General features: G+C 33.4%; 2 protein-coding genes and 1 pseudogene across 4 annotated transcripts; 2 read left to right on the plus strand and 1 right to left on the minus strand.

Moving 5' to 3' along the window:
- Positions 1-581: 581 nt before the first annotated feature.
- On the plus strand, positions 582-3,319 carry LOC111282392 (uncharacterized; the record flags this gene model as incomplete). Its single annotated transcript, XM_089760400.1, has 4 exons — positions 582-781; positions 1,082-1,253; positions 1,824-1,988; positions 2,333-3,319. Coding segments are annotated over 4 exons (774 nt in total), but the record flags the coding sequence as incomplete, so codon positions are not given.
- Positions 3,320-4,031: 712 nt separating this feature from the next.
- LOC111281457 (FKBP-like peptidyl-prolyl cis-trans isomerase family protein) lies at positions 4,032-22,643 on the plus strand. 3 transcript variants are annotated; one of them, XR_002689124.2, is made up of 10 exons: positions 4,032-4,210; positions 4,308-4,488; positions 4,631-4,716; positions 4,810-4,860; positions 5,391-5,471; positions 5,552-5,596; positions 21,458-21,513; positions 21,878-21,953; positions 22,032-22,179; positions 22,267-22,643. XR_002689124.2 is itself a non-coding variant. In XM_022869196.2 (9 exons), exons 1-9 carry the CDS (start codon positions 4,139-4,141, stop codon positions 22,125-22,127), a joined length of 744 nt encoding a protein of 247 aa, XP_022724931.2. In that variant the 5' UTR covers positions 4,032-4,138; the 3' UTR covers positions 22,128-22,643. The 3 variants fall into 3 exon arrangements, 1 of the variants encoding a protein (XP_022724931.2); XR_002689126.2 differs by lacking the exon at positions 22,267-22,643 and having other exon boundaries at positions 21,732-21,953; positions 22,032-22,096; XM_022869196.2 differs by having other exon boundaries at positions 22,032-22,643.
- A 2,234-nt stretch (positions 22,644-24,877) lies between these two features.
- On the minus strand, positions 24,878-27,399 carry LOC111282925 (sterol 14-demethylase-like; annotated as a pseudogene).
- Positions 27,400-27,753: the final 354 nt, after the last annotated feature.

Genomic DNA, 27,753 nt, shown 5'->3' on the forward strand with positions numbered 1-27,753 from the left:
TATTTAACAGTTTTAGTGCCCTCGAACGCAAGAAGGAAAATTTGCAAAATTAGAAATTAAAAATATGAAGCTAAAATAGATGAATATTCCTTTTTCTTTGAAACAAAATAGATAAAAATTTGACGTAAGCGTGAAATGGAGTTGGCATTCGAAAAACTAAAATGGGGTTAGGTAAAATAATCATATAGCCGAGATTGCCCCTTCTCCTGCCACTCAATTGTCTTCGCCTACTCGTTGGGTTCAACTGAAAGGTGCCGTACTTCACTGCAATTCCAAATCTCCAACCCCATTCACACACACACACATATATATATGAAAACGCAAAACTACTCGCCACACGATTTTTTTTTTTCTAATGTCCCTTTCTTCAAAGTATCCTTCACCAATCCCCCTCTCTTTTCAATCTCTGATCCTTTGATATATATATATATATATATATGAAAACGCAAAACTACTCGCCACACGATTTTTTTTTTTTCATTGTTTCTATCGTAAAGTTAAAAAACTTTTTTTTTTTTTTCTAATGTCCCTTTCTTCAAAGTATCCTTCACCAATCCCCCTCTCTTTTCAATCTCTGATCCTTTGATCTTTCTCTATGGCTACCATTTCCAAGCTCTCTAACCCCAACCCAGGCTTATCTTTCATCATCTTTCAAACCCAGGTCTTCTTCATCGTTTAAATCCTTCGTTGGGTTCCCTGCTACGGCTGGTTTTAACTCTAAGCTGGTTTCATCTTCTAGCTTGTCCTTGATAAAGAACTTCCCTTTCGAGGGCTCCTTGGTGTAAGTATTTTGCTTTACATCAATGCCCTTTCTCAAATTGATTTTCGATTTTTTTTTTCGTTTTTCTTTGTTGCCTGATGTAAACAGTGCTTGCTTGCTTTGATGTTGATTGGCCTTTTAGGTCTTAAACGTTTTTCTTTCTTTTTTTTTGGAAGTTTTTGTTGAGGCATGTAGATATTTTGATTCCATTTCTTGATTTGATGTGGAAATTATTTGCTTTGATTCATTATTATCATCAACATCCCCTACCTATTGATCTTTTTAGGCTTCTTTAATTCCAACCATGTTTTATTATTGCAGTTTCAGATGTTCTCTTGTTGATGGAAACGGTAGTTCAGTAAAGAGGACTATTTTGCATGATTTCTACGAAAAAGAAGGGCAGAGTCCATGGTATGACAACCTCTGTAGGCCAGTGACCGATTTGTTGCCACTGATTACAAATGGGGTTAGAGGTGTAACTAGTAACCCAGCGGTAAATACATGCTATGTTTTTGTTTTTCTCTGTTGTTTTAGTTTGTGGTAATTGTCTGTTTTGATCCACTGTAACATTTTTGAAAATATGTGATTGCGGATTTTCAAGAAAGCTATATCGTCGTCAAATGCTTACAATGATCAATTTAGGTATTCTTTGGCGACCCATAATTTAAGTGTTATGATGAGTAGCATAAGAATATTAATTCATGCATAGTAGGCAATTACAATGAGGCTTAGCTTTTCATGTCATCATACACCCTAAACACATTACCTCAGCCCAAAAGAAAAATGAAAATAGAAACTAGAGAAAAACCAAGGCATGCTCATCTAACCTGAGTTGGCCAGTTATCATAATCTCTTGGTGTTTGAGAAATGAATTTCTGATCTTTTTAATTCTTGTATCTTTATCTTTAAAAATACTGGAATTTTCAGGGAACTTGTATAGTCAGGAAAAGATATTGAAAGTGCATATTGGGAGTTAGTGGTAAAGGGCATTCAGGATGCTTGCAAACTTTTTGAGCCAATCTATGATCAAACAGATAGACATGATGGTTATATTTCTGTGAAGGTTTTTCCCAAACTTGCTGATGATACTGAAGGGACCATTGAGGCAGCCAAATATCTTCATAAAGTGGTTGATCGTCCCAATGTGTACATTAAGATCCCTGCAACAGCACCATGCATTCCTTCGATCAAGGAAGTTATTGCGAAAGGCATAAGCGTGAATGTCACTGTATGTTATTTCTAGTTTCCTGGCTTAACTTAAGGAGGAATATTTAGTGTTGTGCTACACTCATCTGTTTCACAAATGTTCTCATGAGCATCTCCTATTATACCAATCCTAATAATTAATGCTTTGGATGGGCCATTGGTTATAAGTCAAGAACCATTTTCACCCAATCAACAAAGCTTTCCAATCATGAGATTTCTGGCATTTGACTGTTTAGGCCATTGCAATTATGGGCTTATTTTACTGAAGTTTTAGAATATTGTGTACATATCTTTCATGTACATCTGGATGATACTTGTTTCTTTTATGTTCTAAACTTCATTTTCTTTTCTTATGTGTATGTACAGCTCATATTTTCACTTGCTAGATATGAAGCTATTATTGATGCTTACTTGGATGGCCTTGAGGCTTCTGGGCAGAGTGATCTCTTTAGGGTTACAAGTGTAGCTTCCTTCTTTGTTAGTTGGGTAGACACCCTCATTGACAAAATGCTTGAAAAGATTGGAACACCAGAAGCCCTTGATCTCCGAGGAAAGATAATTAAACTGCAATATACATTTTGGTACATTTTGAATATTAACTGAATTACATGTAAGAATTTGCTTACATCATGGCATGCTTGCTATGTTTTAGGCTGCGGTCGCTCAAGCAGCTCTGGCATATCAGCTTTACCAGAAGAAATTCTTTGGTCCAAGATGGGAGGCTTTAGTGAAGAAGGGTGCCAAGAAACAAAAGGTTGCTGTGGGCCTCAACTAGTGTCAAGAACCCTGCCTACCCTGACACTCTATATGTTGCTCCTCTTATTGGACCTGAAACAATGAGCTATCTTCTTGTTAAATATAGTTTTCAATAAAGACATGATTTTCAACTTGAGTTGATGAATAATACCATTATCTTTTTGGTTATTTGTGCTATTGCAGGTTTCAACCATGCCTGACCAAGCTCTCCGAGTCTTCATAAATCATGGCACAGTTTCAAGGACAATTGACACAAACGTGTCTGAAGCTGAAGGCATTTATAGTGCACTTGAGAAGTTGGGGATTGACTGGGGCTACGTCGCCTCACAGCTCGAAGATGAGGGAGTGGAGGCTTTCAAGAAGAGCTTCGACAGCCTTCTTGATACCCTACAAGAGAAGGCAAACTCTCTTAAATTGTTTAGCTTGTAAAGCCTTTGTGGTATCCCTGTTTTGTTGTCACTGCAACTCAATAAAACAAGCGACTCTTGTCTCCTGCTGTAAAGTTAAATGGTGAGCGTTTTGTGAGACGTTTAATATGTATCGTAAAGGGGTTAGTATTTGTTTAATGAAAATTTCATTCCCTCTGTTGATCATGAAGTAGCAGATGAACTCTTATGGTTGTGGAGACTGGTCCTAGAGCAAGAGGAAATCTTCCAGGATATTTGTGATTATGATCCTTGTCAAAATACTTGTAACATTTCGGTCGACTTTTATAATTGATGGTCAAAAGTTAAATGCTTATTCAGAAAGAAAACCTTGAAGGCCTGCCCTTAGATCTGTGTTGTTTCTTCGTGGCCGGAGCAGATTCTGCTCATTCTAAAATCAGGTTTAAAATATTTTTGAAGGAAAAAAAACTGAATTTTTTGAAAAGAAATCAATGTTGAGGGTAAAATATATCATTCTTTTTTTTTTTATATAAAAAATTGTATAATTGATTACTCAATTATGTTGTACTTTTAAAATAATATTTAATTATTAAAATTTATTATTTAATCATTAAATTTTAAAAAATAATTATTTATCATTCAATTATTAATCTTTTAATTATCATGTGACGATGTTATATCATTTACACATTATATGATATTATAAATTTTGAAAATTAAATTTTACTAACATAAAGTTATCGCATCCTAAAGGTTAAGGATTAAAAAAAAATATATTTAAAATTTAACAATTAAATTAAAAACTTTAATAATCAGTTAAAAAACACGACAATATCACACTAACGGTATAATTTACCCTAACGTAGATGGATTGGTCCAAAGGACAAATACAATGTGGGTCAGGAATAGGAAGAGGCGTAGAACAAAAAAGGTGAGGCCGTTATCTTACCGCGTAGTCGAAGGGACATATTCTCTCTCAAGTAACACCGTCTTTCATCCCTCCGTCACGGAACTAAAAAACTTTAGTTTAATGGCGTCAATTTCTGCAGCTGGATCTCTGCCGCAATCCCTTATCTTATCCGCTGGAAGAGCTTCAACCAGGGTACGCCCTCTCCTCTGCCAATTTCGTCATAGTTTCTATCTAATCTCCATATCGTCAAGTAAAATGTACGTACTACTAGTTGGTTATTTCATTTCAGAGACGGTATGGACCTATGATATCTCTTTCAGTGCAACACCAGCAGCAGCAACAATCTCAGCTGATTGAGCGAAGAAAAGTAATTATAATACCATCGGTTGGGTTAGTAGCTGGAGCTCTCTGGGATTCTTCCCTGGAAGAAATTGGGATGGCAACGGCTGCCTCATCTGGATTCGCCGACAGTAATTTTCTTTTTCAATTAGGAATTCGCAGTTTCAAATCCATTTGAGTTTCACTTTTCTTCTTTTTTACTATATTGAAGTCATAAAATATACTTACTTCATTGCTAAGCTAAACATAAATTGTTGGAATTGGGAAAAACAGTGCCAGCACTTAGGGGCAAGGATTATGGGAAGACCAAAATGCGGTTTCCAGACTACACACAAACAGAATCAGGTCTTCAGTACAAGGTCACTTGTTAGGAAAACAAAATCCACTGTTACCTGTTCAAAATTAAGTTTAATTGGTGTGTGTTCTTATCAAAAATTTCGATGAGAATGTAGGACTTGCGGGTGGGGGATGGCCCTACACCGAAGATGGGAGAGACGGTTGTGGTAAGCAACAATTTTTAAATGTATTTTATATCATGTTAACAATAATTGTTTATGTCAGCAAAATTTTGCGCACAATCAGCATCAAGTTGAAACAATTATCATTTCAGACTGAATAAAATTTGTTGCTTTCGTTTAAAATATGGGCAACTCTTTGTAATTTTAGTTGTTGTTCAGCTAGTTTCATATACTGGGATGAACCTTTGGATAATGTAAAGATGGAAGCTCTGAGAAGCATTGGGCAAAAATAGCATGATATTATGCTAGTAGAACATAAATAGATCCTCACATACAGCCTACATTCCTTTATGCTATTATGTCATAAAGTCTTAAGAGAAGTAATAAAACAATGAAATGGGTTGTCTTCAAAAGTTATTAGGTCTGGAGATAGGCGCATTGAAAGGAACATTTTTTAATAATTTAACATGAAAATAAATTTAATAGCTGCAAATTTAGTGCACAACTATTATTGTTTTTATTATTTTGTCCAAGCTAGTTCAAGCAGTTTATGAGCTACAAACTATATACTGTAGGTTGATTGGGATGGCTACACTATTGGATATTATGGCCGCATATTTGAAGCTCGAAACAAGACCAAAGGCGGTTCCTTTGTGGTACATGATGCTCTCATCTTAATACTAGATTTCATTGTATGTTAGTTGATTATTGATTGTATCTGGTTTAAAATATGCAGGGAGATGACAAAGACTTTTTCAAATTTAGACTTGGATCCCAAGAAGTGAGTAGTTGCTTTTTGCTTAAATAAATTGAATAGTTCTCCTTACAACTTAGTAATGTAAAAGACAGTTCTAATTCACCTTGTTTTAGCTTTTGTTATCTAACACCAAAATTTATAGTTATACAATATTGTCATAACTAATAAATCCGTGAACCTACCGATAGATAGAAACTTTAAGGAGTGGCCACTAATATTTTTTGTTAAGATGTGATTGGCCACCTAACAGAACCTGTCACATTTAAATAGAAGTCCTAAGATTGATTTAGGTATCTCTAAATAGTAGATTTTAGTCTATGAAACCAAAATTTAGGTCTAGGAGTACGGTTATATATGAGAAAGGTTGTAACACTTTCACAACATCCATCTAGAAAATGGTATCAATTTGATTTCAAGTTATCTAAGCCTTAAAATATGTCTAAAATTACCAAATAATTTAATATTGAAAATTTCCCTTAAATTACTATAATATTTTGATAATAATTTAAAAATATTTTTTTACCTCATGAGTATTCAAAAAGACTATTTGTCACGTTTTGAAGATACTCTATCGTCGGATTCATTTAATCTTGCTTCTAGAAATAAATATTTATAAATAGCGTTTATAGTAAAAAATATCCTTCAATTTATTGGTAAGATTTTTTGTTAAAAATTATCCTCTAATCTTTTGGTATAATTTTGTGCAAAAATAAAACAAAAATCTTATTTTATTATTTTATTTTTTTAGAATTTGATTTTTTTTCTGAAAATTAAAAAGCTTTCCAATATGTTGATAAAACCTTATTTTTTAAAAGTATTGGCCCTCCAACCTGTTAGTAAGGCTTTTATTTAATTACTATTTTTTTTAAAACACATAAAATTATAAGGTTCTCTAATATGTTGGTAAAACCATATTTAAAAATTGCCTTTCACTCTATTGGTAAGGCTTTTATTTAAATATTATATTTTTTATAAAAATATATATTTTTAAAATAATGGATGATTAGATAAATAAGGAAAATAATTAAATAAAATAAGAGTATTCAAACTTGGTTAAAGTGGTGGTTGGCACACATGACTCGGCTCCAAGCACGGAAGAAGAATAGTTGCGACGTGGCTCAAGGACTCAGCTTAACAACTCTCTTGGCTCAGGTGAAGTGTAAGTCGACAGGTCATGCGAAGCGGTTCAAGTTGGGTCGGGTCGCAGCAAAACACGTAGATCTTGTTTTTTTCCTTAATTCAAAATGATGCCATTTTATGTAGAAATAAAAACCCCAACATTCCTTTCTTTTCTTTTAGAACACCAAAACCAATCTTTTTCTAAAATTTTTATTTTTTTCCTGTCTCTTTACCCTATGAACACCGAATGGATTTCCACCGACTTTTGGAAAAGTATGTCGAAAATTGGGTAACTCCACTAGAAAGTTCAACAAGATTTGGAAACTCCAGAAAACAGTCCAAAGACACTAAACAAACTCTCCTTTTCCTCTGAAAGCCTTCAAAAACCTTTCTTAAACCTAACTTAAACCTCAAAATCCCAAAATCCGCAAGGAATTCCAAAAAACAAAAGTAACAGAAATCGTATTTGTGAATGAATTTTTTAGCCCCTTTTCCTTTTTTGTTGTGAATTTGTGCTTGATTTATAGGGCATTTTTTAACAAAATTTTAGGGATTTACCGACTCAATTAAGGCTTGAATCCTACAATTTTATTATGGCCTTTCAATTTTGATTCTAGTTTCCCTTTTTTGTTCAAATAAAAAAGAACCAAACCTTGTTTGCCCAATTCATGCATACAAAATTCCAAAAAATTTGATTTGAAATCGCTTGTATGGGAATCCTAGCTAATTTGGTATTGTTTCCATTTTTTATTATTGAAACATCTTTTTGTTTTTGTTTATTAAAAAATCAAACAAAATAAAAAATAAAATAAAAAAGATAACATAATGTTTATTGGGCCAAAAAGCCTAATAATAATTATTTGGCCTAAAGCCCAAACAAAAAAAACCACACTTTGGGCTATGAACTGAAATAAATTTACCCAGGGCCTAAATATTCCAATAAAATTCACAATTGAGCAATTGGTCACATGCCCCGGATGAAAACCAATATCTATAGTTATTGTTTTTTTGCGCATCCTTGTGAAACAATACAAAGACATAGACAACCATTATGTCTAGGCTTGAAAACTGAAGTCAAATTAGAATGTGAAAGTGACTAAACTGAGTCAAAGGCAAAAGTAATCGAGGTGTGCCAAAAAAAAAAATGAAGATGACCGAATATGAGTTGCAAGTTAGAAAATTAAATGATCTGGATTGAAATAAGACTAAGGATGAATGATAAGGATTGGACCGCAAGTAAAAAAAAAAATGATCCAATCCAAGTCAAGGTAAAAAATGAGTGACCAGGACCGAACTGTTGGTCTAAAAAGTAAATGACCTAGACTTAGCCAAGGTCGAAAATGAGCAATCGAGATTAAACCGCAGGTCTGAAAAATAAAATGACCTGGACTTAACCAAAGTCGAACATGATTGATCGAGATCGAACTACAAGTCAAAAAAATAAAATGATTTGGATTGAGCTGAAATAAAAAATGAGTGACCAAGACTGAATCGCAAGTCAAAAAATTAAATGACCTAGATCGAGCTAAGGTAAAAAATAAGAGATCAGGATTGAATCGTAAGTCAAAAAATTAAAATAGCCTAGATCGAGCCAAGGTCGAAAACAAGTGATCGAGATTGAACAGCAAGTCGAAAAACTAAATGACCTAGATTGAGCCAATGTAAAAAATGAGTAATCGAGATTGAATCGTTAGTAAAAAAAGTAAAGTAACTTGGACCAAGCTAAGGTCGAAGACGAAAACATTCCTCGAAGTTCTACAGATCATATTTAGAGGTCTTAAAAAATGCAAAAAATGCTTTCAAAATCACAGGTTCAAAAATTTTTCTCAAAGTCAAAATTTTGTACATAATAGATGATAATACAAATGATGCAAATGTAACAATGTCACTGAGTGTTCAAAAAACAAGCCCTATGCAAATGCCAACTAATACCAATGCATCGATGCCACTAAATGAAATTCTGATTATGGTACTAAGGTTCTCAAGACTTTTTCTTTTGCATTCCAAATGTTTTATATTTCCAGTGAGGGGAACAAAATCAAATCAATTCAAAATACGCACTCACCTTCGTCTTTTAGAGGAACTTTCAAAACCAATGTATTTACCAAACTTTGAAGATTTTATCTTTTGCTTTTGTTTCTTTCAACTCTCCCAAAGTAATATACAATCTCTCATGACATTGTTTAATTATTAATTATTATCCCAATTTCAAAATATAAGATGCAAAGTATGCATTCTTTTTATTCTTGGCAAAGCATTTAAAATGAAAATGCAAGGATTGAAAGTGAGACATGAATAGAATGAAATGAATATCATTTATTTGGAGAAGAAACAGATTACAAATGATGGCAATGGGACAAGATAAAGGCATACAGAGATTGCTATTTGGAATAACAATACTCTAAGATAAACAATCAAATAATCATGACAACATATCTTAGATTTCTTAAAAAACTCAACCACATGATGTGTGCAGCATTTTAGAGCCTTTCAAAATATACCAATTTTGGTTTTCTCAAATGATGCTATATCCCCATTATTCAAGTCGCCTTTATAAGTTTTCAACTTAGATAAACCTTCATTTAGTTCAAATCACCCTCTTGGGTTTTCGGTTTGAACTCTATTTTTTTTCTTTTTTTTTATGTAAAGTACTTCTTCATAACATCAAAATTTATGAGATTGGAGAGATCATCTCCATCCATCTCTGTTAAGATTAATATTTCTTTAAAAAATATCCTTTTTATAAGATACAACCTTTTTCGATTTTGAGTATACTTTTTTCTGTTATCATACTGACTCAAGAGAATTCTTTTCAACACCAACTATTTTTCTTAAAATTGACGAGGTCGAACTTTTTTGTCATAAGCTCTTATAATCTTTTTCTGGTATAGTTGGCCATGACTTAGCACTGCTAGTCTCTTCTTTTCAATGAATTTTAGTTACTTATAGTGCTATTAAATCCATTCAGCTTTTTCTAATCCCATTTCTCTTAAGATTCTCAAAGACAAGATTTTTACTTTCACTGGCAATACAACCTTTATCTTATAAACTATGGGAAATAGAGTTGGCTTGGTAAGGTGCGTACTGATATTCGATGAGCATGCAAAGCAAAAGGCAATTTTTCATGCCAATCTATATATGTCTTAGTAATTTTCTACAAATTGTGTTTTTATTAGGAATTTTTATTGTTCCGTTCATCTTCAGGCGATATGGTCTTGAATTATATTGTTTAATTTTGAATTGAGCATATATTTCTTGCATCATCTGATTATTTAAATTTTTAACATTATCTGAGATGATCTTTTTTTAGAGTTTATATTTTCAGATTTTTTTTCCTGATAAACTTGCAGACCATCGACCGTGTCATATTTGCAGAAGAAGCTGTTTTGACCCATTTAGTGAAGTAATCAATCATTACAAAGATAATTTATTTTCGTTCGATGCTTTTGGGATAATGGGACCAATGACATCTATGTCTTACATAGAAAATGGTTAAGATAATGCCAAAACATGTAAAGTAGTAGGCGAAGCATGGATCTTATCAGCATAAATATGGCATTTGTGATAATTTTTTACCATAATCAATGCAATCACTTTTTATTGTTAACCAATAATATCTAGTTCTCATAATTTGTCTTATCATCATGTGTCTATTTGCATGTGCTCTACATATCCCATCAACATCCTCAATAATCTTCTTTGCCTTAGATGCATTTACATAATGTAATAACATTTGATCTCTGCTTCTCTTATAAATAACATATTCGTTTAAGAAAAAACTCATGACTAATCTTTTCAGAACTCTCTTATCATTTTTTATTGCCTGATCTGGGTATTATTGATTCTTTTAGTATTGCAAGATGTCATAATACCAAGGCTTTCCATATTTTTCTTCCTTCACATTGGTGCAATGTATCAGTATGTCCCTAACCTCTAACTTAATGGGCTAAATCTCAATATTGTTATGAATCCGAATCATTGTGACCAAAGTAACTAAGGCATTTACAATCTAGTTTTCTTTATGAGGCAAATGTTCAAATTGGACTTCCCCAAATTGCTTGCACAATTATGAGATATACTTATGGTATGAGATAAGCTTCGAATCCCGTGTCTCCAATTCTCTTTTTAGTTGATAAATAACCAAAGCCAGATCCTCAAACACCTTAGATAACTTAAATTTTTTTTATCCAAAGTAGCTTGTAAACCTATAAGATAGGCTTTATATTCAGTTACATTATTAGTGTAATTGAAGTTTAATCTTGCTGAAATGGGATAATAGTGCCTTTCAAGAGATATCAAAATTACCCCAATTCAATGCCCTAAGGCATTAGCAACCCCATTGTAGTACATTCTCCATGATTTGTCATCATCATCTTCCTCCTCTACTTTTGAGATTGTCATTAATTCTTCATCTGAAAAATCAAGTTTCATTGGGTCATAGCTTTTAATAGCATGGTTTGCAAGGAATTCTACAATGACACTTCCTTTTATTGCCTTTTAGCTTATGTATACAATATCATATTTCGAGAGCATTACTTGCCGTCTTGCAATCTTATCTGACAATGATGGTTTTTCAAAGATGTACTTGATTGAGTCCAATTTGGCTATAAGCTAAGTGGTATGGTAAAGCATGTATTGCTTGAGTCTTTTAGCTGTCTAAGTTAAAACGTAATATATTTTTTCTAATGATGAATACTTACTCCGTAAATTTCTTGTTTAAGTAGTAAATAGCCCTTTCTTTTTTACCAAATTCATCATGCTGCTCCAGCCCACATGCCATCAACTTCTTATGTACAATCAAATACAAAATTAACGGTCTCCCTTGAATAGGGGATATTAGCATTGGAAGATTTGATAGGTATTGCTTAGTCTTATTAAAAGTTTTTTGGCATTTTTTAATCTGTTCACCCAGATTATTTTTTCGGAAGAGCTTGAAGATGGGATCGCATTTGAAGGTAAGTTGAGAGATGAATCGAGAAATATAGTCCAATCTGCCCAAAAAGCCTTAGACTTTTTTTGGCGTACTTGACGGAGATAGGTTCTGAATGGCTCATATCTTGTTTGGGTCAATTTCAATTTCCCTTTCACTAATCATGAAACCCAATAATTTCCCTAACTTGGCTCCAAATGTGTATTTAGACGGATTTAACTTAAACTGAAATCTTTTCAATCTCTTAAACAATTTTATGAGATTAGCTGCATGGTTTTTTCCTTTTCGAGATTTTTTGATCATGTTATCCACATGCACCTTAATCTCTTTGTAAATCATATCATGAAAAAGTTTCACCATAACTTTTTGATAAGTTGCCTTAGTATTTTCAATCCAAAGAGCATAACTTTATAACAAAAGGTACTTCACATAGTTATAAAGATAATCTTTTTCATGTCATCTCAAGTCATTTTTATCTAATTATAATTGGAGAATCTATCCATAAAAGAAAAAATCGAATGTCAAGCCGTATTATCTACCAATGTATCAATATAGGGCAGAGAAAAATTATCTTTTGGGCTAGCCCTGTTCAGATCATGATAATCCATGCACATTCGTATCTTTTCATCTTTTTTAGAAATATGTACTATGTTAGCCACCTACTCGTGATATTTGACCACTTGTAGAAAGTTTGCATCAAACTAATTTTTTACCTTTTTAAAAATCTTCAATAGCATTTTAGGATTCATTCTTCTTAGGTTTTGTTGAACTAGTCTACATTCACGCTTCAAGGGTAGCCTATGTGTCACTATCTTGGTGCGAAGCCTAGGCATATCTTGATAAGATCAGGCAAATACATCTATAAATTCTCAAAGTAAATCTTCTAACTATTGTCTATTAGCCATTGGAAGTGAGGTGTCGACCTTGACCTCATTTTTGTTCTCGTCATCCCCTAAATTAATCATTTCAGTAATTTCTTGATGAGGGTCAATAGATTTATTCTCCTGTTCAATCAATCTCATTAGATCTAGAGGTAAAGTATATTCTTGAGAGTCCTTTTAGTGTCGAGTTCATTAGCATTAATTGAATTTTCAAAATTAAATCCTCAATTGTTATCATGATTATCTTTATATTCATTTGAAGACCTGAAATTAAATGAAATGAGAAGTATTAGCGAAATGCTTTGATTGGAAGGAAACTGTAGATTGAATAGAAGAAATGAATAAAATGCATACTTTTATTTTTTATTAAGATAATGGATAATAAGAGGCCCATATATAAAAGACCATTCCAATGCTTTTGGGCATAAGCAATTGGGAGTTATAATTATATTGAAAAGATATCAAGGACAATAGGCATATGGATTACACTCTAGTTTTTCAATCAAAGTCTAGTGGAAATGGACGGACCAAAACCTCTTCCTCTTGGGTTTTTTCACCTATCCTTTAGATAGACAGCTCGATGAAAGTTTCATCCATTTTAGTTCCTCTTTGACTTATTCTTTTGTCCATGGATACATATATCCTCCTAGCCTAAATATTTCATGTAGGTGCGGGACAACCATTGGCATGTTTTTCATCATTTTTTTGCCCCTTTTATTGTCTTACGTCCTTTTTATCTCCCATTCTTCAACTTCATACCCTAGGCCTAATTTTTCGCTGTTATTTACTATCATTGGTGGTTTCTTTATCCCCTATAGATTTTTGCCTAGCCTAACTTTAGGTTACCAACCTTTATTAACATCCAATTGACCACGATCTTACAAAAATCTGGTTGGTATAATTTAGACCTCGAGCCTACAGTATTGACAAGCTCGAAGGATCGATAAGAACACTCAAATGATTTTTTTTTTGCTGCTATATATAGAGCATTCATAGGTTGAGTTACTAGCAACTCTTATTTTTCAACCATGATCACCAATTGATCCTCCACATTGAATTTAACTTTTTGATGTAAGAAAGATGGTACAACACCTGCCATGTGGATCTATGGTCTATCTAGCAAACAGTTGTAAGATGAGAAAATGCCTATGACCTAGAATTTTACATTGAAGAAACAAGGTCTGATTTGCATAGGCATTTCAATATCTCTCAATACCTTATGCTTAGTTCCATCAAATGCTCGAACCACCATATGATTGTTTTTTATGTAAGACATATCAATGCGTAGTCTTGCCAAAGTAGACATGGGCATAACATTAATAGTCTAATCGTTGTCAATAAGGACCTTCACTATAGTATGACTCTTACACTTAATGGTGATATGCAAAGCTTTTGTACTTTTTTCTTCCTTGAGTGAAATCTCATCATCACTGAAGGTTATGTAGTGTGGCACCACCAAATTTTTCATCAGATGGTTCACATATTTCACAAATACATTATGTGCCACATAAGCTTGATTTAGCAACCTCAACAAGACATTGTGGGGTGGTTCTGAATTTAATAGCAATGATAACAAAAAAATCTTGATCGGCATCTTGTTCAACTACTAAATCATAAAGTACTCACTATGTTTTACCAACTTTAAGAACTCACAAGCTTCTATTTTAGACATAGGTTTTGGGTTATCTTTTTCTGAAATTAGTTCTAGCTCAACTTGTTTCTCCATCACTATTGTTTTCTTTTTCTTTGCTTTTTCTAGCATCTCTAGAGTATAACATCTTTCGCTTATGGTTATGCCACCTACATTTGATATGTTGATGATGTTTGGCTTAGGCATGGTATCTTCTTGCCCTTAGACCGTCACTTCAATGCTATATCTCCATAGTATAGCCCTCTCATCCTTGTAAGGGAATGGGTTTGGGACTTTTAAAGTTACTGGTCTAGGAATAAGTTTGTCCATGACTGATTTCAACTTTTTACCATAATGTATGGTTATCGGCTTTGGCACCCATTTTGGCTTATTAGTCATAGCCACTTCAGCATTTTTTGAAGCTTTTGCTTTCTCGTACAATTTGATATGGTAAGAATCTATTAGCTTCTGCACCTCATCATAAAATTGTTTGCATGTTTCAATAAAGTGACTTAGAGCCCTACTGTGATACTTGCATTTTTTATTTAGGACACATCTTCTATGATAAGTGCGTAGGTCCACTGGTTGTGCAATCTTTGCCTCGTATAAAGCATCATACAACTGACTGAATGGCATTTTGACCTCATTCACTCTTCTCTTCATGCGTGTTTTATCCTTATTTAGTGCATTTACTCTATGATTGGGCAATGGGTTACCACTGACATTGGGTGTTACTTTTTCACTAATATCGAAATTGATCAACCTTTCTTTGATTAGATTTTGCACCTTGTGTTTCAAAGAGGTACAATTTTCGATGGAATGGCAAACTATTCTATAATGATAGTCGTAGTTGGTAGTGGAATCATATCACTTGGGACAAGAAGGTTCAAGTGGTTTTGTAGGGACGGAGGGAACCAAATGATTTTTGTAAAGTTTTTGGTACAACTCTGTATAGCTCATAGGAATATGATCAAAAGTAGGTTTCTCTTGATTATTTCGTGGTTCTCGTGTATCATTTTTTGGGTTGGCTAGACGAGCAGAAGGTTTTACAGTGGTCAAGGTGTTAGGGTTGTATGGTGGTCTGAATGTTGGTTGATAGGCGAGTGGATAAGAAAGTCATGGAGCTGGTTGGTATAGGAAAACTTAAGCACGGTTTATAGTAGGATAATATACGGGATAGATAGGTTGAGGGTAAAGGGCTTTTGAGTTGCTACCCTCAAAACTCACAACTTGAGTTTCATTTTCTTTTTTATTGGGCATTCTTTTAGTAGTGGAGGGCTCTCCTCCCTCAAGTTTGTCATTCTTGATTGTATTTTCAATGATCTCGTCCAAGATTACCATGTCAGTGAAATTTTTAGTAGCATTTCCTATCATTTTCTCATAATAGGGCGACTTCAAAATGTTTATAAACAAAATCGTTGTTTTCTTTTCAGTCAAGGGTGGCTGGATTTGATCATCTATATCTTGCCATCTCTGAGCGTACTCCTTAAAGGACCCAGTCACCTTTTTCTCCAGACTTTATAATGAAAGGCGATCAGGAGCCATATCGTTAATATTGTGATATTGATTGATAAAGGATCGAGTTAAATTTTTCTAAGATCATGTGCGATTCTTGTCCAATTGGACATACTATCTTGCAGCAAACCCAATTAAATTATCTTGGAACACATGCATGAGTAATTTCTCATTACTAGCATAAGCTGTTATTTTATGATAGTACACTGTAGTGTGTGATGAGGCACTTGGTGTCGTCATACTTTTCAAACTCTGGTACTTTAAACGTTTGGGGTATCACCACATCTGTTACTAGACAAAGTCCAACGACATCCATAAAATCATAAAAATCTATCCCTTCTACGACTTATAGTCTCTCTTCAAGTATATTAATTACATGATTAGTTTTAGGGTCTTTTAAGGACTCAGCCACCTTTAACTTTAATTTTTCCTTTGATTCATCCAAATTGAGGATTTGGATCGGCTCAACTGTCTTTTCAGTGAAAATAGGATTAATGTACCTCTAAACATTTCCTTGGCTGGGTTCATGTGGCATTCTCGAATAATTATAACTTATGCATGTACATCGTTGTGACGGGAAACTTTGAGTGGATTGGTCTTAGTGTAGGCCATAACCTAGAGAATATAGTGGATCTATAACTTCTTGTGACGCATCTTCTTTTATTGATTTTCCCTTATTTAACTTTCTTAAAGCCTTAAGAATTATGCTCAATTCTCATTTAATTTCTTCCTGAGCTCTTTCCAATTTCTCAACGTGGCTTGTATTTTCTTACTCTATTCTTCTAACTCGAGCCCGGGTGTTGTATTGATGTTTAGCTATCCTTCAACCTTGTGTACAACAACTTCAAATTAGTGGTCTTATTATGAACTAACATGTTCAATGATTATGAATGAATGGATGAATACAATGCATGAAAAAAAAATTATTTGCCCCTTTAAGGACATTTAAGCAAAAATAAATTTTCATTTATTTCACTAAAGTCTGTTTTACACTGAGTCTATTATTCTCTATTTATAAAAATGCTTAATTTGCTGATATTGATCCTTGGCTTCTTCAATAAAGTTCAACAGGTACTGTCTGTATTTTTCCTGATGGTATAATCATTGTTTTCAATGCCTCAACTTCTTTAACGATCTCTCTTGCTTTGATCACTGTCTTGCTTATTTGAGTTGCAAGATGCTTTATATACCTTTGCTTTCTTAGACCTTTTTTGCCAAACCATACATGGTAAGATCACTCTATATGCTCATTCGTGAGTGCCATGATGTGATCCCCTTGTTCGTTCAACTTTTGTTTCAATGTCTGAGCATATCTTTTAAACATTTGATTTTCTTATTGGGCCTCAACATGATCATCCTAGATTTGGGAACATTCATTTTTCAATTTTTCATTATCACAAGTCAAATCAGTAATGCTTATTTTCTTGGCTTTCACTTGGATGCACAATATTTTATGCTCTTGATATAACTCCATCTACTTCTTAAGGGCTTTGTCACGTTCCCTAACAACCTTGTGGGCTTTGCTTTCAGCTTTTAATTTTTTATGTCGTTGATGAAGTTAAGCCAAATCCTTAACTATCGTATCATGTTCCTGGAGATTTTGTCGACTCAAGCTTCTAGCTTTTCTGCCTTGTCTTTCCATTGCTATTTTTTTTCTTAAAACCTTAGTATCTCTTACTTCATCTTATCTTTTTTAGCTTCAAATTTCAACTTTGAAGGTATCTTATCCAACCCTTGATTCATTGGTTGGCAATGATCTTTGAGTGTAAACATAACCCCTTTGACCCTTTTGGCTCTCCATACCAAATACCCATAAGTGACTTTATCAGTAAATGACCTAAGACTCACTCTTTTGGTCTTTTTCCATACCTTGATTATATTATCCACCTTTTGTAGCATTTTTTGCTCACTATATAAAAAATATGCTTGAGTGAGTTTGTGTGTCACAGGGACGAATTGCTCTACCCTAAACTGCCTTCGAACTATAAGTGATGCGTAACTTGTTGCTCCCCATAAATTTAAAAGTGAAACTCCAGTCTCATCCCTACACTAGTACAACATCAGTTCACGATTCATCCATGGAGCTAACCATTTTCCCTGAATACAAGTAAGGCCTTGTAGCAAGACCATCTATTCCTTCTTAGGTTTGGGCTTTGGCCATTCACTCTCACAAAACTCTTTAATCGAAGCTTGATTATGAAAGTACAATTTGGAAAATGCATTCTTCTTACACTCAAAGTGACTTTTCATCGACGAGTGTAACAATGGTAAACAACCCACGAAATGGGTTTTACCCTTTTGACAACAATGGTTCAAAGATCTAATCGTTTCAGCCAAAATTGCAAGAGAGAGATTACAATTTTTTTCCACATGCAAAAGAAATCAATCACTTTTATTTCAATATGACCCAAGATCTTGGGAAATATCACCATGCCATATATAGCCAAAGCAAACATATCTAGCCCTAATCATAATTTAAATGTTTTGTGATAAAGTCACAGAAAAATTCCTAAGGCAGACAAATATAGTCATTTTTTTCTTGAACTTGTACTTTTATCTCTTTTTTTTTTACTCCTATGACATTTGCTAGTTTCTTACGAAATGTTATTTTTTACCTTCTGACATATATCCTATTTGGTGACTCGAGATGCAAACCTATAAGTGTAGAGTACTCTTCTATAATTGGTGTAACCTTATTGAAGATAAAGCATCTATATGAAGGATCTTGAAATTGCATAGTGACTCTAATGAGGGAATATTTAACTACCACTGAAAGGAGATGTGCAATATGATCATACTTCGTACAAAATGGCGATTCTCTAGACTGACTCATACCTTTCCATATATCAGACAGGTTTTTCAAATCATTTGTTTGAAGAGCAAATGAACTTCTTTAGGCAAAGTAGAAACATAATTTGGTAGTAAGCAATCACCTTTCTTTTTGTTGCTCTTCTCTGATTCCACTTTTACATCATTAGGTGGCTCACACTTGAAGAACATAGAGGAGGCACAAACTAGATGTTCAGTGCATTCCATGAGATTCTTTGTTGAAAATACACTTAGAGCAAGTATGTAATGCAATCTGTATGAATGTTTTATGAATGCGCAAAAAAAAGAAAAACAAAGAAAATAGTTAATCAATATACAAAAACAACATATCAACAAAATAAATACAACATCATGGTACTACTTCAGGTAAACTCTAAAGGGTTAAGGGAATATGGCCCTACTTGTGGTTTAAGCTCGTAAGGTTAACTATATGTAGTTTAAGTTATTTCTAAAGGTTCTTTTATTGTTCCTTACATCACTATCTATGATAGAGTAGTGAGGTACTTCAATCCTCGTCCATTATAGGCTACAAGTGGAAAATGTTCAATTTTTGTAGGAGTTTTTCGCTAGCCCATACAGAGACATGAAATCTCACGAAAGAATAGATACTTTACTCCCCCTTAAGGGATAAAACTCAAGTGTAGAGCTCATGTTTTGCAAATGCAAATGAATGACAAATATATAAAATGAATAAATAAATAAAATACGGGCAAGAAAAAAATCTTAAATTTATTAGGTTAGGCTTGGATAATAAGAAATCATTTACTGGCTTGACTCTCAATCTCTTTTGCGGAGTTGTCAAATTATCATAACGTATAGATCCGTAAACCTACCTCTAAACATAAACTTTAAGAAGTCGTCACCAATATTTTTTGTTAAAATGTGATTGGCCACGTGGCAGAATTTGTCTTATTTAAAAAGAAGTCCCAAGATTGACTTAGGTATCTCTAAATAATATATTTTGATCCACAAAACCAAAATTTAAGTTTAAGAGTACGATTATACGTAAATGAGATTATAGCACCCTTACAGCACCCATCCAGAAGGTGATAGCAATGTCATTTTAAGTTATCCAAGCTTTAAAACATGTCTAAAATTTATCAAATAATTTAATATTAGAAATTTTTCTTAAATTCTTCAAATATGTTGGTAATAATTTAAGAATATTTTCTCATCTCAAAAGTATTCAAGGAGATTATTTGTCTCACTTTGAAAATGTTTCATCATCAGATTCATTTAATTTTGCTTTTAAAATAAATATCTATAAACAAGGTTTATAGAAAAAAAAAGTCCTCCAATTTGTTGGTAAGACTTTTGCTTAAAAATTATTCTCCAATTTATTGATAGGATTTTATAAAAAAATAAAACAAGAAATCTTATTTTATTATTATTTTTTTAATTTTTTTAAAACTTGATTTTTTTCTGAAAATCATAAAGCTTTCCAATATGTTGGTAAAGTCTTATTTTTTAAAAGTATTGGTCTTCCAATTTGTTAGTAAGGCTTTTATTTAAGTATCGTTTTTTTGAAAACACATAAAATTGTAGAGTTCTCCAATATGTGGATAAAATCCTATTTAAAAATTAGCTTTCAATCTATTGATAAGGTTTTTATTTAAATATTATATTTTTTATAAAATATATTTTTTAAAAATAATGGATGAATAGATAAATAAGGAAAATAATTAATAAAATAAAATAAGAGTATCTAGACTCAGCAAAGGTGGTGGTTGGTGCGTACGGCTTGGCTCTAGGCACGGAAGAAGGACCACTGTGATGCGGCTCAAAGACTCGGCTCAACAACTCCATCGGCTTAGGTGAAGCAAGGGTTGATGGGTCATGCGGAGCAGTTAGGGACAAGTTGCGGCAAAACACACGGACCTTGTTTTTTTTTTTTTAGGGTAAAGTGGCGTCGTTTTATGTGGAAATAAAAACTCCAAAATTCCTTTCTTCTCTCTTACAATGGCAAAACCAATCTCTTTTTAAAACTTTTATCTTTTTACTTTCTCTCTACCCTATGAACACTGGATGGATTTGCACCAATTTCTAGAAAAATGCACCAAAAACTAGGTATCTTCACCGAAAACTTCAACAAGATCTGAAAACTTTAGAAAATAGCCCAAAGACGCTAATCAAACTCTCATTTTCCTATGAAAGCCTTCGAAAACCTTCCTTAAACCTAACTCAATCCTCACAATCTCAAAATTCACAAGGAATTCCAGAAAACAAAAGTAACAGAAATCGTATTTGTGAATGAATTTTTTAGCCCCTCCCCTTTTTCTGTTGTGAATTTGTGCTTGATTTATAGGTCATTTTTTAACAAAATTTTAAGGATTTACTGATTCAATTAAAGCTTGAATCCCAGGATTTTGTTATGGCCTTTCAATTTTGATTCAAGTTTCTCATTTTTTGTGCAAATAAAAAAAAAATCAAACATTGTTTGCCCAATTCATGCGTGCGGGATTCAAAAAAATTTGATTTGAAATCACGCATACAAGAATCCCAGCCAATTTGGTCTTCTTTCTATTTTTTATTATTGAAACATTTTTTTTGTTTATTAAAAAATCGAACAAAATAAAAAATAAAATAAAAGAGATAACAGAATGTTTATCAGGCCAAAAAGTCTAATAACAATTATTGGGCCTAAAGCCCAAACAAAAAGAACCACACTTTGGGTCATAAATTGAAATAAATTCATTCGGGGCCCAAAGATTCGAATAAAATTTACAATCTAGCAATTGGTCGCATATCCCGAACGAAAATAGGTGTTTACAAATATTTTTTTAGGTTTTATGCTTGTCTTTGGTCTCTCAAGTAGTTATTTTTTCTCCCTTTCTTTTTTTAATTTATAAGTCACTGTCAAAGATATGTATAATTTTCCTGGCAACTACATATTGAAATTTAGATGGATATTGAGGAAGGTTTTGTATATACATATCAAAATGTTACCTTTGAATGAGTTTTTCTTTTTACCATTTATTCAGGTAATTCCAGCGTTTGAGGAAGCTGTTTCAGGAATGGCTCTAGGTGGCGTTAGAAGGTGCTTGTTCTGCTTTTCTAACGCATATAACCTTTTTTTGCACTATTCACACATTGCATACTCTTCTCCATAATCTCTTTTGGCTACCAACATTAAGTGTGTCAATTAAATCCTCTGATAACCAAGAGAAAAGCATACGGTAAAAGATGGATTCTTGCTCAATGCTTTCAAGTGCATTCAACTTTTTCTACTCAGTCTGAGCTAATAATTTCGTGCAGTCCAAGCTATAAAACTTCAGGAACCTCTTGATGCCAGATGCTCGACACTTTTTCCCTTGATCATAAAAAGAAAACCAGGATTAAACAATTTCTTTTCTGTGACCATACTGTATACAAATTTCACAGTTTACTTCACAGTGATGCAGGATCATAGTTCCACCAGAACTGGGATATCCTGAAAATGATTTCAACAAAAGTGGCCCCAGACCAACAACCTTCTCGGTAAAATTCAAGTCTTTTTGGTGCACCTTGTGTTGTTTCTTTTGTTCAAATGATGCAGTTTTTTTGTGTCTTCCACAGGGTCAACGAGCATTGGATTTTGTGCTCAGGAACCAAGGGCTTATAGATAAGACTCTACTTTTTGATATTGAGCTCCTCAAAATCATTCCAAATTGATTTCTGCTCTAAGGTCATCATGTCTCAACAATTAGAGAGGGAAAATATAGAGGTTGGAAATTGTGTATATTTTATACTATTGAGCTGGTAATAGGTCCATCGTCATGACAATGAATCATGAGTAACCTTTTTGTCCCAGAGAGGTTTTCTTGATACTGTCAACACTGGAAGCTGAAGTCAGCCATAGGTGAAAATATTGGAAAACATTGGGACAGGAATGTGAAGGATATCTTTCATGAAAGCAGGGAGGCCATGAAATAAAGTATAACTCTGCTAATTGGTTTTTGGCATTTCTTTATCTTACCAACTAAATTATGATGGTCTTAAGAAAGATCTGGTTGGCCATTCTGTCCAAATTTTGTTATTCCAAAACCTCATTTCAGTGTCACAAGTTTTGTAACATTCGTGTATATGAAAGTGGGTTTGTATTGTTGCTTTTGCTCATACTCATAAAAGCTCTGGTTTTCTCTACAGACTTCGTAGAAGTTTGTTATTCCTATAATTTGTTTTGTTGCAGAGTCTTAGCTCTCACGTGAAAATATTACTTCATGCCTACAATTATAATCTCCATCATTATAGACGAAAGGGCAAGCTTCTTTGAACTCGTGTCACCCTGTGCAGTACGAAGCAGGCCAAGGATGAAGGCCAATTGACTTGACTCAGTTTGCACCCATGCATTATTGACCCAGATGTCATAATTGTGTTCATTTATGGGTACTCTGCCATTAACATTGGTTTAAAACTTTTCCAGTGCTTGCTTGTATTTCAGTTTCACTGCAATGGTATTTAGTTGATTCAGATAATTTGCTTTAACCGGTATTCAGGTCCTATAACTTGCTGTCTTACCCGCTTTTGTTTTTGAAATCTCAACCACTACAAGGAAGAACTTGAAGAGTTCATATTCTTGACTGGTAAGAAGAGATCCCGCTGAACAAAACCAGCAGTTAAAAGTTGAGACAAGCTTGGGAGATTGGTGGCTATGTAATTATGGGTGCAGTAAGCAATTAAGATAGCCCCCTATGACGGTTATTTGGCCAACTTAAATTTTGATAAGGTTTGTTTTAAATTGTTTGTCTAGAAAGACGTGTAAGGTGGGAATTCGAACCCACTGTCACCATCCCTTGCCCTGTGGACCAAAAATAAATTCTAATAAGGTTCAAAGCACACCAGTCTCAAGTGCATGTAATAGCGATAATGATAGTTTACACAACGTATCCTGCTGATCATGTTGCTATCCTGCCCGACCTAGGATAGTGTCGTTTATTTGGCTGCCTAATCTAGTCAAAATAAAACAGAAGCATTTAGTGCTTTCTGATTGACTTCAAGATAACAACTTCAATGCTTCGGAAAGGAATCCGACGCAAGTACAGAACACCTAAATCAAACTTTGATCGTGAACTAATCATAAATATTATAGCAATAGACGATGGCCATTAGAAAATAGAATCCAGAGATTGCTCTAGTTATCACAAACCAATGTTTCAAAACAGAACAACAAAACCAACAACCAAATATTCAAATAGCGATAAGATAGCAGTGTAGCAGCTGTTATTTTACGATCGCACCACTATCCGTCATTGTTATTAGAGGAAAAATGAAAAAAAATTTGAATTTCATCTATAACAAACGAATCACAGTCGAAAATTATTGTGTAACGGTGAATAGCGGTAATAGCGAGTCGCTATTGCCTGCTATTACCGCTATTCCTATTTTCATTAAAAAAAAAAATCATTTGATTCTATTTAAAAACTTAAAATAAAAACAGCAAGAAAGAAAATAAACATCAAATTTACAAATTCAAAAAAAAAAAAAAACCCACAAAACTTAAAACTTTCAAAAATATCAATTCTTTCAAATTCAACTTTAATCAAAATCAAGTATATGTAGTTTAAGGTAATCAATTAATTCAATACTCAAATTACTCTTTTTTTTTGAATTTTCAAATTTGCCATGATTTTGTATGTTTTGAATTAGATTGGACTATGATACATTGGTAGAAGGAGACAGGAGTTATTGAGACTTGAAATGAAAGACAAAAGATGAGAGTGAGACTTGAGATTGAGGGAAGCAAGCAGATAGCACACACCAAATAAAAAGAGAATTGAGAGATGAGGATGAGGATGAAAGTTTGGAGGAAAAAAATTATTGAATGCAAGGTGAATGGATTATTGTTAAGAAGTAAAGGAAGTAGACTTGAGGTTATTATTGTTGAAAATTGCCCACAACATGGAGGCTACTAAGTTTGATTTACTGTAAGTTTATAAAATGTAATTCTCTTGACTCATAAATAATAATGCTCTTACTTAATTTATGAATGTCTAATCACTTATTATTTATTTATACATAATATAATTTAGTAATAATTTGATAAGTATGGTAATTAAATAATTAAATATATCATTTGTTATGATTATTTATTTTTCACATGTTTATTTATCTCTTGTTATTTTTTAATTATCATATAAATAATTTTTTAAATATGAATATTTTACTATAAAATTTTTTTTTAAATAAATAAAACACAAGATATGATATAAATTACTTTAAAAATCATAAAATAAGAGGTTTTATGATTAATAATTAAAATTATTATATTTTATAGCAAGTTGAGCAAAATTTAAAAAAATTCACTATCCCGATAATCACAATGACCGTGAAGGTTTCTGTTATATTTGTAACCGTGACAGATGTAACACGATAAAAAACGTGACTGCTACCACAATTTAAATCACTGCCAACAACATTACGAAGAAAATAAATTAAAACTTCTACTTACCCACAAAATTATATAGTTAATTAACTGAAAGTTGTAGCCGCTTGTAACGAACCGTCACCTTTCCTTTCACACCAACTACCATAGCATTCCAGTAAATCTCAGGAAAAGTTGACACAAGCTCCAATTCAAAGTTCCTCAACAAATGGCTCCATATACCTTTTATCTGAAGGTAAGCAAACGGTTCGCCAGGGCAACCATGCCTGTCCCCTCCAAAGGAAATATATGAGACAGCCCCTGTTGCCCTGTTGCTTTGTCTTCTTCCCTCCCCGCAGAGAATCTATCAGGATCATAAGAGTCTGGATCCTTGTAAATGTAAGGAAGCCTGTTTGCAAATGCTGGTGATGTTGCAACAATGTGACTTTTTGGGATGTCATACTCTTTCCCATCTCGGGTTTTTACACTAAAATCACTGTGTGAGCAGCGTAGAAGCATAATCAATGGGGGATGAAGTCTCAAGGCTTCCTTAATGCACCGATACAAGGTGTCCATCTCAGATAAGTTATCGTAATCAACCTTGCTTCCATGCTTTTGCATTAGTTGTTTCTGCCCCTTGAGCACAGCAGATAGGAACTCCTTGTGACGAGGGAGATAGGCACCAGTCCAAGTAGAGGTGATGGAACTAGTATGCTGCCCAGCAAAGAGAGCAGCGATGAGCAAGCGGGTTACTTCAGCCTCAGCAGTCGGGCGACCATCTTTGTACTTAGATTCAATGAAACATTGCAACATGTCGTTCTCTGACTTGCCAGCACTTCTACGGTAAGCTATGATATTTCCCAAGATTTATGCAAGCTTCTTTCGAGCTTGGTCACGACGTCGATGAGGAGGGATAGGCAGGTAAGGGAAGATAACACTGATAGGGAGCATGCCATTGTCAAGATCATGGAAGAGTGCAGACACATCATCAAAAAGCTTACCACATACTTCTCTACCCAAAAGACACCTACAAGCAGTCAAGATGATCAGATGCTCCAGCTCGTACTTGATGTCCCCCTCACCGCTATCCCCCTACTTTGAGAAGTAGTCCAATTCCAAAATGATTAGAGAACAGAATCACAACTATGGAGTTACAACATTGTGAAAGTATGCAACACACTAACACTGAACCATACAAGAAACCTTGAATTCAGTACAAAAGTCACAAAACTTTCTCTTCACTAACATGTCATCTGACCTCCCAAACCAAATATACCTAGTGTTTATTATCTTTTATTCATTTTTATTCATCAGTGCAGTCCAAGGAGTAAACTTGAGTGGGTTATTCACAGGCAATCATCAATTAATAAAAAGCCACCAACACACATTCGTTTTCACTTATAAAGGAAAAAGGAAGGTGAACATATATTTTTTGCAGGAACCATAACAACTTGAAATATAATGCTCGAATTGATTTTAAAGAAAGCAACATCAATATCCAGAACAAGTTTGTTAGCGTGTGCAGATTATACTTCAAACTTCGGATACTCTAAAATCTATGATGTCTCCTGACCATCTCAAGTTTACATAATCCAAAATGAAATAAGAAAGTACTTTTATTCAACTGGGTTCATTTATTATCCACCAAACTTCAATTTACGGGAAAACAACGCCATGTTAGTCAAAACTTCATTTTCCCTTTATCAGATACACCAAAACTATCGAATAAGAACATAAACCAAATTTCTAACAGTATCACTCACCGCAGCAACTGTAACCATCTGATCCACAAAAACCTTAAGTTCATTAACTCTAAGGGCCTCCGTAAAGAACCAGAACTGCTCTTGCCTTAGAGAGGTGCGCTGAAACCTCAGGCCCAATCAAGAAAGTTATCTTCTTGTTAAACAAGTTCAACGTGAAAACACTGCCAAGTTTTGGGTACTCCTCCCGGAGCATCATGATGGGCCCTTTCACGATTCAAAGGAGCCCACCAATTACTGGCCAGGTTTTGATTACTGGTGGCACTCGGGATCATTATAACTCTAATATCATTTGTTTGAAAGTTAATACGCACATATAACATTCACACATAAAATAATAAACTTAAAACTAAAATAAGAATACGTAAATATATATATTTTGACTCAACTCAAAATAATTTATTTCAAATGTAATTCACTAACAAATAAATATTTATAAATATGATATTTTTAAAATGAGAAAAATCATCAAAAATTCGTTACTCGAAACTTAATAAAAAATTTAATTACATCATTTTAATACTTTACTTACTTAGCTATTATCTTGATATCTAATTATCTGAGATTATCAAATCAAAACTAAAATATTTTATTTATAAAAATAAAATTTTTTATACCTTTATCAAACCTCCGATATGAGATTTAAATTTTTATAATTTTATTTAACTTTCAATGTAAAATTTTAAAATTCAAAGTAAATCTCAATAACTCACTTCTTAAATTAAATCTAGGAATTATGAGGTAAGAAAGATGTAAGCTTGGCCACTATTAGAGTGGCTACTATGAGAACAATTATGTTTAAAAACTTGTCGTCTATTTCCATGGCTGCTTGATTTGATAAGTTTCTATCAGTTCTCGGCTGAAAATCAAAGAAAAAAAATAAGAACCGTAAAATTTAAGAAGAAAATTAAGGTACGGAGAAGAGTCTTGAATCAATGCTCTCTTAAGACAAAACTTTGACTAACTTGAGTCCAACATTCCACTACTCGAAAAGTAAAAATAAAAGGAAAAAACAAAGGGTCAGAATGGAAAAATAGCGAAAACTGATTCTGCTTTTTTTAAAAAAATTTTGTTATGTAAAATGTTTTTGTAGGAAATCAACAAAAGGAAAATTTTTTTCAAAAAATAAGTTAATAAACCCAAGAAATTAAAGATAAAAAATAAAGAAATTAAAGCT

Source organism: Durio zibethinus, chromosome 5 (genome assembly GCF_047325235.1).
Source record: "Durio zibethinus cultivar Kanyao isolate XHJ-2024 chromosome 5, ASM4732523v1, whole genome shotgun sequence".
Lineage (NCBI taxonomy): Eukaryota > Viridiplantae > Streptophyta > Magnoliopsida > Malvales > Malvaceae > Durio > Durio zibethinus.

What these genes read in the sequence shown, in the direction of transcription:
- LOC111281457 (XM_022869196.2), top strand. Translation starts at nt 4,139, where the DNA reads ATGGCGTCAATTTCTGCAGCTGGATCTCTGCCGCAATCCCTTATCTTA. An exon ending in CCAAAGGCGGTTCCTTTGTG is followed by an intron (nt 5,472 to 5,551) that starts GTACATGATGCT and finishes TAAAATATGCAG; the next exon opens with GGAGATGACAAAGACTTTTT. An exon ending in TTAGACTTGGATCCCAAGAA is followed by an intron (nt 5,597 to 21,457) that starts GTGAGTAGTTGC and finishes CCATTTATTCAG; the next exon opens with GTAATTCCAGCGTTTGAGGA.